Here is a 16,192-nt window from a genome sequence, read left to right as displayed (position 1 = left end):
TCTGTCTCTCTCTCTCCCTTTACCTCTGCCCCTCCCCCACTTGCTCTCTCTCTCAAAAATAAATAAACATTAAAAAAAATAAAGACAGGGGCGCCTGGGTGGCTTGGTCGGTTAAGCGTCCGACTTCGGCTCGGGTCACGATCTCACCGTCTGTGAGTTCGAGCCCCGCGTCGGGCTCTGTGCAGAGCCTGGAGCCTGTTTCAGATTCTGTGTCTCCCTCTCTCTCTGCTCCTCCCCTGTTCATGGTCTGTCTCCCTCTGTCTCAAAAATAAATAAACGTTAAAAAAATTTTTTTTAATAAAAAAAATAAAGACACTGTCCTAAAAAATAAAAATAAAATAGGGCATAAATTTATTTATTTTATAAATTTATTTATATATAAATTTTATATATTTATAAATTTATTTTTTTTATTTTATAAATTTATACTAATATGCCACCTATGAAGAAGAGGTCACTTAATGCAATAAATATTTATATATAATGGGTTGTGCTTATTTAGTATACAAATGTTGAGCTTAGGTATATTTAAGTAATTGCAAATCTGCTGAAGAAATTTATCTACAGAAATCCATATTTGTATTTTTTCACTGTAGAAATTTTTATTTTTTAGCAGCTTTATTGACATAGCATTGACATATAATAATAGTATCTATGGCACCCAACTTGATGTTTAATAAATGTATACATTGTGAAATGATCACCACGATGAAGCTAAGTAACCTATCTAGAACCTCTACATGGTTACCATTGTGTGTGTTGAGAGGATTTAATTAAGATATATCCTTTTGTATTTATGTTTTTAAATTTTTTTAAATGTTTATTTATTTCTGAAAGAGAGAGACAGAGACAGAGTGCAAGAAAGGAAGGGCAGAGAGAGAGAGGGAGACACAGAATCCCAAGCATGACCCAGGCTCTGAGCTGTCAGCACAGAGCCTGACGCAGGGCTTGAACTCACGAACCGTGAGATCGTGACCTGAGCCGAAGTCAGACACTCAACCGACTGAGCCCCCCAGGCGCCCCTTGTTTATGTTTGTTTTAAATGAAAAATTCTTGGGGCGCCTGGGTGGCGCAGTCGGTTAGGCGTCCGACTTCAGCCAGGTCACGATCTCGCGGTCCGTGAGTTCGAGCCCCGCGTCAGGCTCTGGGCTGATGGCTCGGAGCCTGGAGCCTGTTTCGAGTCTGTGTCTCCCTCTCTTTCTGCCCCTCCCCCGTTCATGCTCTGTCTCTCTCTGTCCCAAAAATAAATAAAACGTTGAAAAAAAATTAAAAAAAAAAAAAATAAATGAAAAATTCTTTCATGATGTGATTCATCACTCCCACATGTAAAAGTTATGACATTTAGGGGGCATGGGTAATTGTACTGCACTTTCTTTAGGTGGAAAACAGTATCTTTATTTGTAACAAGAGCTGATATTTGTCCAGGGTACCTTAATGTGTGTGTGTGTGCGCGTGCGCTATTATTAAAGTCTATTGAGACAGCTCAGTTATATATATGGTTTATATTTTTGTGATATGTGATTTTATGCACTACTATTCAGCTATTACAATCTAATAAAATATGGCCAATTACTTTTCTTTCTTAAAGCTCCATATATTAAAATATGTCTGCCCTTTTACATTTTGATTACAGCCATTGAAATAGCCCCTGAAAAGGAACTTTTATTTTTGTATCATTTCTTTTGAAGGATTGAATATTAATACCCTATCAATACTTGCTTTTTTTGCTTTAATCTGTGAAAACATTTAATTGCAGCAGGAAAATTGACAGCATCCATTTTTATCTTTAATTAACTTTTCAGTTTGGCTTTCATCTTAAAGGCTCATAGCAGAATTTATCACCAAACTGCAGTGGAAATGCTGAATAGGAGATTTAGACAATCTGCCTGGCCTTGCATTTAGCTCAGTTGACCCCATTATAAGAAAGGAAGTCAACAACAACATCGGTGTGCAAGACGACTCATCGGGTCAGTCCACTTGCAGATGACAAGGCCTGTCTGACTCCTGGTTCCCTTCCTAGGTGCTCTTTTTTCCCCGCAAAGCACCAACAGCCCTTTGCTTAAGGGTTTTGTGAGTGCAAAAGCACATCAGAGAATAATTGCCCCATAAAAGGTAACGGCTGCCAGCTACTGGACACTGGGCCAGTGGCTGAGCCCCTACAGGCTTCCTCTTCTGCCTCCAGGTTTTAAGGCACCGCTTAAAAGGTGGGGCCCAGAAAGAGAAATTTCATGTAGAATGGTTGTCTCTGAAGCCAGTCGCTTGGGCTTGAGTCCCTGCTCTGAGATCTTGGGCAAACTACCCAACATTCATTTATTAAACCAGTAAACATCTTGAGCATCTATGTGTGCTCCATGTATGGGGCACACACTAGTGAACACCACAGACACAGCCGCTGCCCTTTGGGAACTAATTTTCTATTGGAGGAATCGCATAGTGAAGGGTGTGTAATTACAAACTGTGCTGGGTGCTGAGGGGAAGTGTAGAGAGTAATAGGCAGAGGGAGTGGAGGACCCAACTTACATAGGCTGCTTTTGTCTCTCAAGTGGTGACAGTTCTGCTCACTCTTGGAGGAGTAGGAATTAGGCAGAGCAGGGGAGGTGGGGGGTAGGGAGAGAAGGGCAGGCAGAGAGAGCAGTTATGGGAAGGGCCTTGAGGGGACACTGCTGGGTGGTTCCTGCAAGGGGGAGGAGCGTGGTGTGGAGCTGGTGAGGGCAGCGGGGGCTACTCGGGGACCCTGGCACGGATTTGGGCTTTGGCTTCTGTGTTGGGACGATCACTCAGGCCGCCATCTGCAGAATGTGCTAGAGAGTGCAGGGCAGCAGTCTCAGCTGGAGATCAAGCATGGACATTACCACAGTAGTAGGAAGGAGGAGTCGGGCATGAGTCAAGGTGTAGCCAAGGTGAGCAGCAGGAAAGGAAAGGGGATTAGACGTGCTGAGTGAAGCAGGGCCGTGAACCAAGGATGCTGTCCAGGTTTTCAGCTTGAGTCACTAGTTGGATGGTGATGGCACTGAGTGAGATAGGAAGACAAAGAAGAGACAATGGTTTGGGACATACTAAGTGACATGTTCGTCACATACCCAGCGGGACATGCTGGAGCTCAGTGGTGAGATCAGCACCTGTGCATCTGGTTATTGTCAGCATGTGGAAGATGTCTACATGCATAAGATCACAGGGAGTGGGGTGTGCACACAAGAAAATTGGTCCCAGATGCGCGAGTGTGGAGTTCCCAGCGTGCAGTGAAAGAGAGGGAGCCTGCTAAGAGGACTGAGGAGAGGGCAGACAAGGGTAATACACACACTGCCCTTGTTGTCCTGCCTGAGAACGAGTGCGCAAGTGTATTTAAAAAGTGCTTCAATTATTACATTTCCCTGCTGCTTGGCGAGGTTAATAGGACAATGATTAAGCTCCACTTTCTATGGCAAGGCACTGACTGGTAGTGCATATTGTAACCATGAATAAACCTAGATTCTAGTCCCAGGAGCTCATTACCTAGTAGAGGACAGAAGATTTATGGAGAAATAGAGAAGAAGATGGGAAGTAGGAAGTGTTGTCAGAGAAATAAAAGTGAAGTGTTCAGGGACTTGACGGACGTGGCTGTGGCTGGGGGACCCGGCTGTGCTTCATGGGGTGAGCGGCATTTGAGGTGGGTCTGGAAGAAAGGGTGGGTGTGGATGTTCAGAGAAGGGGAGGAGGAGGATGGACGAAGGCAGGGAAGTGTAATACAAATCCCACACAAATCAGAGGAAGTGTGTCTGGGAGGCAGGTGCACTGTGATGACTGTGCAGCAGTCCCTTGGGTCAAAGCTCAGAAATCTGGCAGACAGATGCCACGTCAGGGGACTTAGTGGCTGCAGTAGCTGCGGTATTAATGCCTTTTGTCAGCCACGTCTCCTAGCAGTGTGAAGATGCCTCTCATCCGAGTCAGGTGCAGCCACTGCGTCCAGCAACTGGGGGTAATTGGCATATCCTTCTAGAAAAAGCCATCCAAAAAGCATACTTTATATTCCATAATTATTTGCTTGGATTTTAAAGCGCCCAACAAATTACTCACTTTGCTTTCACAACTAGTAGTCCTTTTCACAGATTATGTAAATAACCATTGTTCTTGTGGTTATTGATAGGATACCCCAGGGAGGTCCAGGAGTTGCAATTATGCTTGCTGTGGCTGAGCTAACAACCTTTTAATTCTGGTTTTTCCACTGACAGGTACTGTGACCTTCAGCAATTATTCAACCACTCTGTTTCAAGTCCCCCAGCTGTAAAAGTAGAATAACACTTGACTTTCTCAAACACTGTTAGGATGAATTGCATAAGTGTCTGTATGCCCCATATATTGTTCATAGCAAAAGAGAAAGTTGCAGTGAGGGGACGACGACTTCCTTCCTATGCAGGAGTGTAATTAATGACTAACCTGCTTATCATCTTATGGATCCCTTTTCTGTGGCCCCTTTGGCTTAGGCAGAGTTGCTTCATTGGATATGGTTTCCATGTTCCTGGTTGTACTTAGACATAGGAAAAAAGTCCTACCTAAATTTTATCATTTGCATTCTTTACAACCAGGTTTTTAAACAGATTTACTGAGTCTGGAGCTTGGTGTCAAATTCCTGCTCACAAGGAGTGTTAGAGGTGTCAGCTCCATAAAGCTTTCTGTGAAGAATCAGTGAAATGCTCTGCCACGGAAGTTTAAAGTTAATTTGCCTGAATCTCTTCAGCCAAATGAAGCTTTCGAATCAATTACGAACAGAGAGGATGAAACGTTGGGTCTGCAGAGATTAGAGACAGTCCTCCAGCCGTCAGCCCCAATCACCTTCCAAGTGGCTTCGTGTTGGTGGATGGAGCCACCAATCTTTATAGACCTTCACTGCTGGCCACACTGCGGGGGCTGGGGGGCGGGCAATGGTTACAGATGTTCACTGCTGGCCACACGGGTGGGGAGCACTGGTTACAGATGTTCACTGCTGGCCACATGGGGGTGGGGCTATGGTTACAGATGTTCACTGCTGGCCACACGGGGGTGGGGGTGGTGGGCACGGTCTGTGCTGAGGAGCTGCACTTCATTTTTTGGGACGTCTGAAGGAGGGTCTGGGCTGGGCCCTCTGGTCCCCCCGCCTCGCTTCAGAGACGAGGGAGCGGGCAGGGGGAGAGCCCCCTCCCCCCCTCCCGAGCTTCAGCCAAGAGCTCTGTTCTGGGGCAGAAACTTCCTCCAGTCGGCTGGGCGCAGTCTGTTCGTCTGCTTTCCCCGGGTGGTGAGCACAACGCAGACGTTAGTTGATGGTGGTGAACACAGGGAGGCGGGGGCCTGCCCGGGTCGCCGGAGGCCAGACGTCTCACCGGCCGGCCGACCAGCTGCACGGTCCTCTCGTCCTCTGTTTCCCGGGCCTGAACGCAGGACCCTCTCGGCGGGCTTTCGGGCCCGGGGGCGGAGCCAGCCAGGGGCGGGGCCAGGGGCGGAAAAGGCGGGGCTCTAGCTCGAAGCTGAGCGAGGCCAAAGGCGGGACCGGGAGGAGGGAGGCGGGACTCCGAGCAGACGGGGCGGGGCCAGGGCGAAGGGGCGGGGCCAGGCGCGCGAGCCGCCTCACGCGCCCCGAGCCCGCCGGAATCTTCGCGGCTGAGGTGGCCTCGCCGGCCGGGGTCTGAGGAGCCGAGCGGCCCCTCCTCGGCGGCGTCCGCTCTCCCTTGGCTCCCGCCCGCCTCCCGGCTCCGACCCTCCGGAGCCCGCGTTCCTTTCCCGCGCGGCCGTCGTGAGGCGTGTGCCCGCGTTCCCGCGTGGGTCCCGGCGATGTCGGCGTGGGGCTCATCGCCCGCGGTCCTGGGTCTCGCGTCCCGCCCGCTCCGCCTCCTCCTCCTGTTTCAGCTGGTCGCGGGGCGCTGGGGCCCGGCCGGCGCGGGGGGCGGCGCGCCTGGAGGTGAGCCTGGGCGTCGGGAGGGCGGCCCTCAGAGCAGGGTCCCGGGGGCGGCCGGGGGTCGCGGGGCGGCTCGGGGCCGAAAGACGTGGTCGCAGAGCGCGGTTTTCTCCTGGGGCTTGAGTGAAGTTTCCGTTCAAATGGCCAGATGCGTCCACTTAGATGCCGAGAAGGCCACTTGGGGTTTTGTTCCCTGACCCGCATCACGGCGGACTGCGGGGTGCATAGCGTACACCTCGGCACAACTTTCTCAGGGACAGATGCCATGGTTCCCCTCGGGCTTTCGGCCGGGCTTCCCACGTTGTGACTTTGTCCACGGCAGGTCTGCGGGCTGGCCCCAGGCGTTGAGATTTGGTCTTCTTCCCCTCGCCGCCGTCCTCCTCCCGGGCTCGTCCCGGCAGCCAGCTCGCACGAGGGTGGCAGGTGTCAGTTGTGGAAGGCGGGGCGGCCGGCCCCCGCCGCCCCCCCACCCCCCCGCACCCTGAGGTCTTGTTAGCCCCTCAGAGCGTCGTGCGTGTTCAGACCCTTTGGACGGTAGAAACGACAAAAGAAAATACTTAGTACGTGCTTTAGAACATTTCAGGGTCCTGTCAGTGTCTTCGAGAAAAATACGACCGTTGATGCAGCGCCTGTGATGTGGTCTAAACACAGGAAAGGTAAGGATCTCCTCGGGGAGATGAACGCCGACGTTCACATCAGTGTTTCGGTTTTTAGGCGTTAGTTTCTTGGAGGAGACGTTATTTGGGTATGGGGAGAGGCTTTTCTTGTCTTAAGCTTTTTTTTTTTTTTTTTTTAGCGTTTATTTCTTTTTGGGACAGAGAGAGACAGAGCATGAACGGGGGAGGGGCAGAGAGAGGGAGACACAGAATCTGAAACAGGCCCCAGGCTCTGAGCAGTCAGTACAGAGCCCGACGCGGGGCTCGAACTCACGGACCGCGAGATCATGACCCGGGCCGAAGTCGGCCGCTGAACCGACTGAGCCACCCAGGCGCCCCTGTCTTAAGCTTTTTAAGCTGATTTCTGGTTCTAGGAAGTAATGATCTGGAAGATGAGCATTATTTGTTGCAGGACGCACCGCCTCCCTAGACTGACGAGAGAGAACGTGGAGGTGATTGAAACATTTGGAGAAACCCCTGGGCTGGGGCGCCTGCGGGGTTCAGGGCGTTAAGCGTCTGGCTCTTGGTTTCAGATCAGTCACCGTCTCCCGTTTGTAGGTTCGGCCGCGTTGGGCGCTGCGCGGACAGTGCCGAGCCTGCTTGGGATTCTCTCTCTCCCCCCCTCCCCCCCGCCCCTCCCCTGCTTGCCCAGGCTGTCCCTCCAAATAAATAAATAAACATTAAAAAAAAAAATACAAAAATTTTGGAGCCAGACAAACCTGGGCTCAGATTATGACCGGTGTATTGTTTGTTTTGGTTGGCTTCCTTTGCAAAAAATGGGGATAATATCGCTTACCTCTGAGTCATCTTCAGAATTAAGTAATATGTATGAAATGCCGGGTGCTGTGCCTGACAGTTCCAGAAAATGGTGCTTCCCTGCATCTTTTGGTGAAAGTGGAACTTTTCCTATGTTTTTTTTTTTTTAAATAATGTTTATTTATTTTTTATCTTTGAGAGACAGAGCTCGAGCAGGGGAGGGGCAGCGAGAGAGGGAGACACAGAACCCAAAGCAGGCCCCAGACTCCGAGCTGTCAGCACAGAGCCCCACGCGGGGCTGGAACCCAGGACCCACGAGATCATGACCTGAGCCGAAGTCCCACGCTTAACCGGCTGAGCCGCCCAGGCGCCCCTTACCTGTTTTAATATAAAACATTGCAGCCAAGCATTAGCCAGGGCCGGTAGCTATGTGTTCCTGCCTGGTGTTCAGTGCTATCGTCAGACAATCAGGGCTGATTAAGCCCTCCTTTCTGCCCCCACTCTGCTTAGCAAATGTCTCTTTTAAAGTAGCTTTCATGCCGTATTACTTTTATGTTCTCTTTTCCCTTTTCCCCACACGAGCTCCTTAAGAGCTGGGATCTTTCTTTTTCAGTTTTAATTCCAGTATAGTTGACGTACCACACTACATTAGCGTCAGATGCACAATAGAGTGATTCAAGAATTATGTACGTTAGTCGGTGCTCATCATAAGTATACCCTTAATCCCCTTCCTCTATTTCACCTGTTCCCCCCACCTCCCTCTGGTCACCATCAGTTTGTTCTCTGTAGTTAAGAGTGCGAACTGGGATCTTACCCTGTTTATCTTCATGTCTCCAAGAGCTGGCTTGTTGTAGGAGTCCCGTAAATGCTTGTGGATGAATAAATGCAGCAGTAAAAATCTCTCTCTGGGTATTAGTTTACTCATGTGTAAGATGAGGGATCATTAATGGCTCCCCAGCACTAGCTCTAACGTTCCAAGATTCTGTGTGCTCTTAGTCAGTGATCATTTGTGGACACAGTGATATTAAGTGGATGATGGAATTGCACACTTGCTCCTAAATGTTGATAGGATGTGTGTGTAACCGCCTTTGAATGTAGGGTGGCAGAAAGTACTATCTGGAGACCTGCCCACTAGCTTGCTGTTTCCTTGGGCAGATAACTTGACCTTGCTGATTTTTTTATTTCTCCCTCTTTAAAATGAGAAGGTGGTAGTTGACACTTATGTCCTTTCAGTCATAATTAGTTTTATAATTACATTTTGTTGTTTTTATATTTATCTTAGAGTTTTAGTAGTCACTCTTATGGTTTTATGTGAGCCAGTCCTCGGGGAAAAAATTGTCTTGTCTGCCAGCAGCCATACTTACATGGGTAATGGAAGATTGCAGAGTTTGAAAGTGGCTCAAGAGGCAATTTTGTCTATATTAAAGAATAATTAGTGTGGCGCCTGGCTGGCTCAGTCAGAAGAGCATGCAACTCTTGCTTTTGGGGTCATGAGTTCGAGCCCCCCATTTTGGGAGTAGAGATTACTAAAAATAAAAAACTTAAAAAAAATAATTATGCATTAAGGTAATACAAGCCTTTTAAACTGACCTGACCATGGTTGGGACAATGATTTATGGAAAATAGTCATTAGTTATATTTCTTAGCTGTGTGACATTTTAAATGGTTGAAACTTTATTTTTAGTGTGTATGGTAACTGAGTTCTGTCATTAAGAGGGAACTAAAATAACTATTTAGTAGAAAATGAGAGCTATGAAAGATTTTTTTCTTCTCATCTGTAGTTATTTTCATTAATATTTTCAGAAGCTAACAGAAACACACATAGTGGCTGTCATCTCTACTTTTGTGATTACATCCAAAAGAGTCTCTAGGTGCCTCAGGTCGTTAGGCAAACTTTTCATACTATTTATAATTAAAAATTATTTTGGTTTCCTTGCAAATACTGAACATGCTCTATGAGCTAGAGTGCGAACACCTGGAAGGTAGGGTTGTCTGTACATTTCCTGATGTAGCTGAGTTTATTAATGTAGTCTATTAATGTTTCTTTGAAAGGTTTTCAGTCATTTGTCAGAATGGGCTTTTTTCCATTTATAATCTACAAATTAGATCTAGCAGGTAATTTTTTATAATTAGGATATGGGTTTTTAGTATAGTAATTTTAGGACAGAACATTTTTCTTCTAATAATATTATTCTTCTCCCTTAAGAATTGAAATTAATTTTTTTCAGATGTAATTTTAAATTTAATAGTAAATAAGCATGTCTTGACAACGTGAGTTGGTAAATATTGGAATAGTTTTTGAAAAAAAAAGCTTATAACTTGTTTGATTAGAAGTTTGCTCCCCAGAATAGGATAGGTATAGTTTTATAATGACAGTAGGATAGAAGAGGTTATTTTAATGATCCTTTTCTGTCTTTAACTAAAATTTTAATTTAAATGGTCAGTTTCCATTTTAGGGAAGCATGATCTTATCTCTCCTGTGTTTAATTCAGAAAATGTATACTCTTTTTTTCTTAAGTAGAATTATAAAATAAAGCCTTTTACCAGTAAAAATAGGAATTAACTATGAATATTTGAATTCTGACAAAAAGCATAGCGTGGACTTTTTTTTTTTGAGGAGTGAATCTAATATGTTTTGACAGTTACATAAACAAACATTTGCACCAAAGTGTGGTAGGGGCTTTAGTAGAAACATGCCAGGCATAACAGTCTCAAAGGAAAGTGAGGTCAGGATTCTACAAAACATTCTCTCCACCTCTAGGTCTTAGCAGCCTGGCTCACCTCAAACAGATTTCTCTGTAGCCCTCTCAAATGCTGCTTTTTGCCCCATTTTTATATATGGTGGAGCCTGGAATGTGGGTATGCTAGTACTCTATTGCTACATCCACACCATTACCTTTTGTTTTTCTCACTTTTGAAAAGAGTATTCTTTTCTAGTAGGAGTTTACATGTTGTTTTTTTTTTTTTCCTAAGGCATAGTATGGACTTTTTATTCTTTGAATCAGCATTGACTTATTTTAGAACCAGAACATATAACATAGAAAGCGTGAAAGTTTTTGAATTTGAAAATACAAATTTATACAACATAAAATCTCAAATACACGTGAAATATTCAAGTGAACAGAATTAAAATGATAAATTGCAAATTTTCAAACCTCTTTGAAATTAGTACTTAATAGTTCTAACAATATTAGCAGAACTCTTAGTATTCTTTCCTTTTCCTTGCTTCTTCTTCTTCTGGTTTTTCTTGTCCTCCTCCTCCTCCTCCTCCTCCTCCTCCTCCTCCTCCTCCTCCTCCCTCCACCTCCCCTTCTCCTTTTATCTCTTCTGTTTCTTCTTCTTTTTCTCCTCCTTCTTCCCTTTCTCCTCCCCCTCCTCCTCCCTCTCCCCTCCTCCTCCTCCTCCTTTTCCTTTTCTTCTTCTTTGTATTCGTCTTCTTCCCTTTCTTCCCCTTCTTCTTTTTGTTTATTTAAAGTTCATGTCTATAGGATAAATCCAAAGCATGCTACAGTTCATTTTACATTTTGATTACAAACAACCTTTTATATTATTTTATTTTTTAAATTTTATTTTTAAAAAATTTACATCCAAATTAGTTAGCATATAGTGCAACAATGATTTCAGGAGTAGATTCCTTAGTGCCCCTTCCCCATTTAGCCCATCCCCCCTCCCACACCCCCTCCAGTAACCCTCTGTTTGTTCTCCATATTTATGAGTCTCTTCTGTTTTGTCCCCTTCCCTGTTTTTATTTATTTTTTTCCCTTATGTTCATCTGTTTTGTATCTTAAAGTCCTCATGTGAGTGAAGTCATATGATATTTGTTTTTCTCTGACTAATTTCACTTAGCATAATGCCCTCTAGTTCCATCCACGTAGTTGCAGATGGCAAGATTTCATTCTTTTTGATCGCCGAGTAATATTCCATTGTGTGTGTGTGTGTGTGTGTGTGTGTGTGTGTGTGTGTGTACGTACACACACACACACACACACACACCACATCTTTATCCATTCATCCATCGACGGACATTGGGCTCTTTCCATACTTTGGCTATTGTTGATAGTGCTCCTGTAAACATTGGGGGCATGTGTCCCTTTGAAACCGCAGACCTGTATCCCTTGGATAAATACCTAGTCGTGCAGTTGCTGGGTCGTAGGGTAGTTCTATTTTTAGTTTTTTGAAGAACCTCCATACTGTTTTCCAGAATGGCTGCACCAGCTTGCGTTCCCAAGGAGTTTAACGTGTTTAATGCAAAAAAAAAAAAAAAAAAAAGAAAAAGAAATTGGAAAGTTTGCCCTCGTACACCAACACCTGCAAGTGCCAGCTAGTAACTGCTAACAATTTGGTATTAGTCCATTCATATTTTTCTCTATGCATGTGTGGTTCCCTTTGCTGTGCACAAGCTTTCAAGTATTGTGTAGCTCTACGTATTTTTGCTTATGTTAATTTTGCTTTTGGTGTCAGATTCAGAAAATTATCACCAAGACCTGTGTCAGGGAGCTTACCACCAACATTTTCTTCTAGGAGTTTTGTGGTTTCAGATTAAAAAAAAATTATTTTTAATGTTTATTTATTTTTGAGAGAGAGAGACAGAGCACGAATGGGAGAGGGGCAGAGAGGGAGGGAGACACAGAATCCGAAGCAGGCTCCAGACTCTGAGCTGTCAACACAGAGCCCGATGTGGGGCTCGAACCCACGAGCTGTGAGATCATAACCTGAGCTGAAGTTGGAGGCTTAATCAACTGAACCACCTGGATGCCCCGCAATTTTTTTTCTTAACATTTATTTAAAAAATTTTTTTTAACATTTATTTATTTTTGAGAGAGAGAGACAGAATGTGAGCAGGGGAGGGGCAGAGAGAGAGGGAGACACAGAATCCAAAGCAGGCTCCAGGCTCTGAGCTGTGAGCACAGAGCATGATGTGGGGCTGAAACCCACGAGCTGTGAGATCATGACCTGAGCCAAAGTCGGACGCTTAACCGACCGAGCCACCCAGGCACCCCATGGTTTTCAGCTTTTACGTTCAAGTCTTTAAACCATTTTGAGGTAGTTTTTGTGCATGGTATAAGGAAGTGGTCCAGTTTCATTCCTTTGCATCTAGCTGTCTAGTTTTCCCAACACCATTTATTTATTTATTTTTACATGTTTATTTTTTTTAAATGAAATTTATTGTCAAATTGGTTTCTATACAACACACAGTGCTTATCCCAACAGGTGCCCGCCTCAGTACCCATCACACACACCCTCTCCCACCCCCCCAGATGTTTATGTATTTTGAGAGAGAGAGAGAGAGCGAGCAAGCACATGCATGAACATAGGCATGGGAGAAGGGCAGAGACAGAGGGAGAAAGAGAATCTTAAGCAGGCTCTACGCTCTCTGTGTAGAGCCTGACATGGGGCTGGATCGCAAGAACCTGGGAGCATGACCTGAGTGGAAATCAAGAGTCAGACACTCAACAGACTGAGACACCCAGGTGCCCGTTACCAACATCATTTATTAGACTGTCCTTTCCTCCTTGTATATTCTTGGCTTTTTTGTCATAAATTAATTGACCGTGTAAGCATGAGTTTATTTTTGAGCTCTTTATTCTGTTCCATTGATCTGTGTGTCTGTTTTTATGGCAATTCCATACTGTTTTAATTACTATAGATTTGTAATATAGTTTGAATCCAGGGAACATGATGACTCCAGCTTTGTTCTTCTTTCTCAAGATTGCGTTGGCTATTCGGGTTTTTTTTTTTTTTTAATGTTTTTTTTTTTTAGTATTATTTGTTCTATTTCTTTGAAAAATGCTATTAGAATTTTGATAGGGATTGTGTTGAATCTGCAGATTGTTTTGGGTAGTAGAGACATTTTGACAATGTGTTCAATCCATGAGCATGGAATATCTTTCCATTTGTTTCTATTGTCTTCAATTTCTTTAATGTCATGTAGTTTTCAATATGGGTGTTTCATCTCCTTGGTTAAATCTATTCCTGGGTATTTTATTCTTTTTGATGCAGTTGTAAATGAGACTTTTTAAAAAAATTCTCTTTCTGATAGTTTGCTGTTAGTATGTGGAAATGCAGCACATGTTTTTGTGTGTGTTGATTTTGTATCCTGCAGCTTAACTAAATCTAACTGATTTTAAATCTTAACTTTAACAGTTTTTTTGGTGGAGTCTTTATATATAACATGTCATCTGCAAATAGTGACAGTTTTACTTCTTCCTTACCAATGTGGATACCTTTTATTTCTTATTCTTTTTTTTTTTTTTTTGAGAGACAGAGAGAGAGAGAACAAATGAGTGAGGGGTAGAGAGAGAGGGAGAAGTGGGGCTCACCCGCATCAGGGCTTATGCTCACCCAGTGTGGGGCTTAAGCTCACCCAATGCAGGGCTCAAACTCATCCGATGTGGGGCTTGAACTCATAAACTGTGAGATCGTGTCCTGAGCCGAAGTTCATTGCTTAACTGACTGAGCCACCTAGGCGCCCATTATTTCTTATTCTTGCTTTATTGCTCTGGCTAGGACTTTCAATACTATGTTGAATAAAAGTGGTCAGAGTGGGCATCCTTGTCTTGTTCTTGATCTTAGGAAAAGCTTTCAGCTTTTCATTATTGAGTTTTGTGTTAGCTGTGGGCTTGTCATATATGGCCTTTATGATGTTGAGGTAGATTTTCTCAGTGTCCACTTTGTATTAGTTTTTATCATGAATGAACATTGAATTTTGTCAAGTGCTTTTCTGTATTCAGATGATCATGTGATTTTTATCCTTTAATTTGTTAATGTGGTATATCACGTTGACTAGATTGTGGATTTTTTTTTTAATTTATTTTGAGAGAGAGAGAGAAAGCACTAGTGGGGGAGGGTCAGAGAGAGAAGAGAGCGAGAATCCCAAGCAGGCTCTGCACCAACAGTGCAGAACCCGATGTGGGGCTTGAACCCATGAACAACGATATCATGACCTATGCTGAAGTCGGATGCTCAACCAACTGAGCCACCCAGGCACCCTTACTGGATTGTGGGTTTTTAAAAACAGTTTATTTATTTATTTTGAGTGAGAGAGCATGAGCAGGGGAGAGGCGGAGAGAGAGAGAGAGAGAGAGAGAGAGAGAGAGAGAGAGAGAGAAAGAGAAAATCCCAAGCAGGCTCCACGCCATCAGCACAGAGCCTGATGGGGGTCAATCTTGAAAACCACTAGATCATGACCTGAACTGAAATCAAGAGCTGGGTGCTTAACAGACTGAGCCACCCAGGCACCCCTGGTTTGTGGATTTTAAACTATCCTTGCACCCATGGAATAAATCCCACTTGATCATGTTGAGTGATCCTTTTAAGGTGTTAGTGATTCAGTTTGCTCACATATTTTGTTGAGGGTTATTGCATCTATGTTTATTAGGAATATTGGCCTGTAATTTTCCTTTCTATGGCATCCTTGTATGGTTTGGGTATTGGGGTAATACTGGCCTCATAGGATGAATTTGAAAGTGTTCCTTCTCCTTCTATTTTTTTTTTTTTTGAAGAGTTTGAGAACAATTGGTATTAATTCTTCTTTGAATATTTGGTAGAATTCACCAGTGAAGCCATCTGGTTCTGGGTTTTTCTTCTTTGGGAAGCTTTTAATTACTGATTCAATCTCCTTACTAGTTATCAGTCAGCTCAGATTTTCTATTTCATCATGATTCAGTCTTGGTAAATTTTATGTTGGTAGGAATTTATCTATTCTAGGTTGTCCAATTTGTTGGCATATAACTGTTCAAAGCAGTCTTTTGTGATCCTTTGTATTTCTGTGGTATCATTTGTAACATCTCTTGTTTAATTCTGATTTTATTTATTTGGGTTCCCTTTTTTTTCTTGGTGAGTCTAGCTAAGAGTTTGTCAGTTTTATCTTACAGAGAATCAGCTCTTAGTTTCATTGGTCTTTGTTTTATTTTTTAGTTTTATTATTTCATTTATTTCTTCTCTAAGCTTCATTATTGGGCTTTGTTCATCTTTTTCTATCTCATTTTTTTTTAATTTTAAATTATTTTTATTTTTTATTTTAGAGAGAGAGAGAGAGCACAAACAGGGGAGAGGGGCAGAGGGAGAGAGAGAGAGAGAGAGAGAGAGAGAGAGAGAGAGAGAGAGAGAGAGAATCTTAAACAGGTTCCATGCTCAGCATGGAGCCCAATGCAGGGCTTGATCCCACAACCCTGATTTCATGACTTGAGAGGAAGTCAAGAGTCTGAATGATGTTCAACTGCCTGAGCCAACTAGGCACCCTGTCTAGCTCCTTGAAGTGTAAAGTTAGGTTGTTTTTTTTAGACTTTTCTTGTTTCTTGAGGTAGACGTTTATAGCTATGAACTTCCCTTTTAAAACTTTTTGCTGCATCCCATAAATTTTGATATTTATATTTCCATTTTCATTTGTCTCAGGATATTTTTTGATTTCTCTTTTGATTGCTTCTTTGACTTGTTGGCTTTTTGGTAGCATGCTGTTTAATATCTGCATATCTGAATTTTCCAGTTTTACTCATGTAATTAATTTCCAGTTTCATGCTGTTGTATTGGTAAAGATGCTTGAGGTGATTTTAATCCTCTTAAATTTGTTAAGACTTGATTTGTGGTCTACCATATGATCTATCCTGGAAAATGTTCCATGTGCATTTGAGAAGAATATGTATTCTGTTGCTCTGGATGGAATGTTCTGTACATATCTAAGTCAATCTGATCTAATGAATCCTTTAATGCTGATATTTTCTTGGTTTATGTCTAGATGATGTATCCATTTATGTAAGTGGGATATTAAAATCTCCTACTATTATTGTGTTGCTATCTATTTCTCCCTTTAGATCTGTTAATATTAGCTTTATATATTTAGGTCCTCCAAAGTTGGGTGAATAAATATTAATAAATG

At 43.5% G+C, this 16,192-nt stretch overlaps 1 protein-coding gene across 3 annotated transcripts in view; it reads left to right on the top strand.

Moving 5' to 3' along the window:
- The first annotated feature begins 5,571 nt into the window (after positions 1 to 5,571).
- CHRNA5 (cholinergic receptor nicotinic alpha 5 subunit) overlaps positions 5,572 to 16,192 on the top strand; it is a 48,983-nt gene continuing 38,362 nt past the window's right edge. Inside the window, exon 1 of one of the 3 annotated variants that reach the window (XR_003423390.2) lies at positions 5,572 to 5,908. Coding sequence is in view for 2 of the 3 variants with exons in the window: in XM_027068330.2 (XP_026924131.1) it covers positions 5,782 to 5,908 (127 nt within the window). In the remaining variant the exon portion in view is untranslated. Of the gene's footprint in view, positions 5,909 to 6,475; positions 6,562 to 16,192 lie in introns of those variants that run through there. The other 2 variants (XM_027068330.2, XM_027068332.2) reach the window with 2 other exon arrangements.

The sequence above is a fragment of the Acinonyx jubatus genome, chromosome B3 (assembly GCF_027475565.1).
Source record: "Acinonyx jubatus isolate Ajub_Pintada_27869175 chromosome B3, VMU_Ajub_asm_v1.0, whole genome shotgun sequence".
In the NCBI taxonomy this organism is placed as follows: Eukaryota; Metazoa; Chordata; class Mammalia; order Carnivora; family Felidae; genus Acinonyx; species Acinonyx jubatus.
Note: the sequence above shows the minus strand (reverse complement) of the source record. Positions and strands in the feature narration are given on the sequence as shown.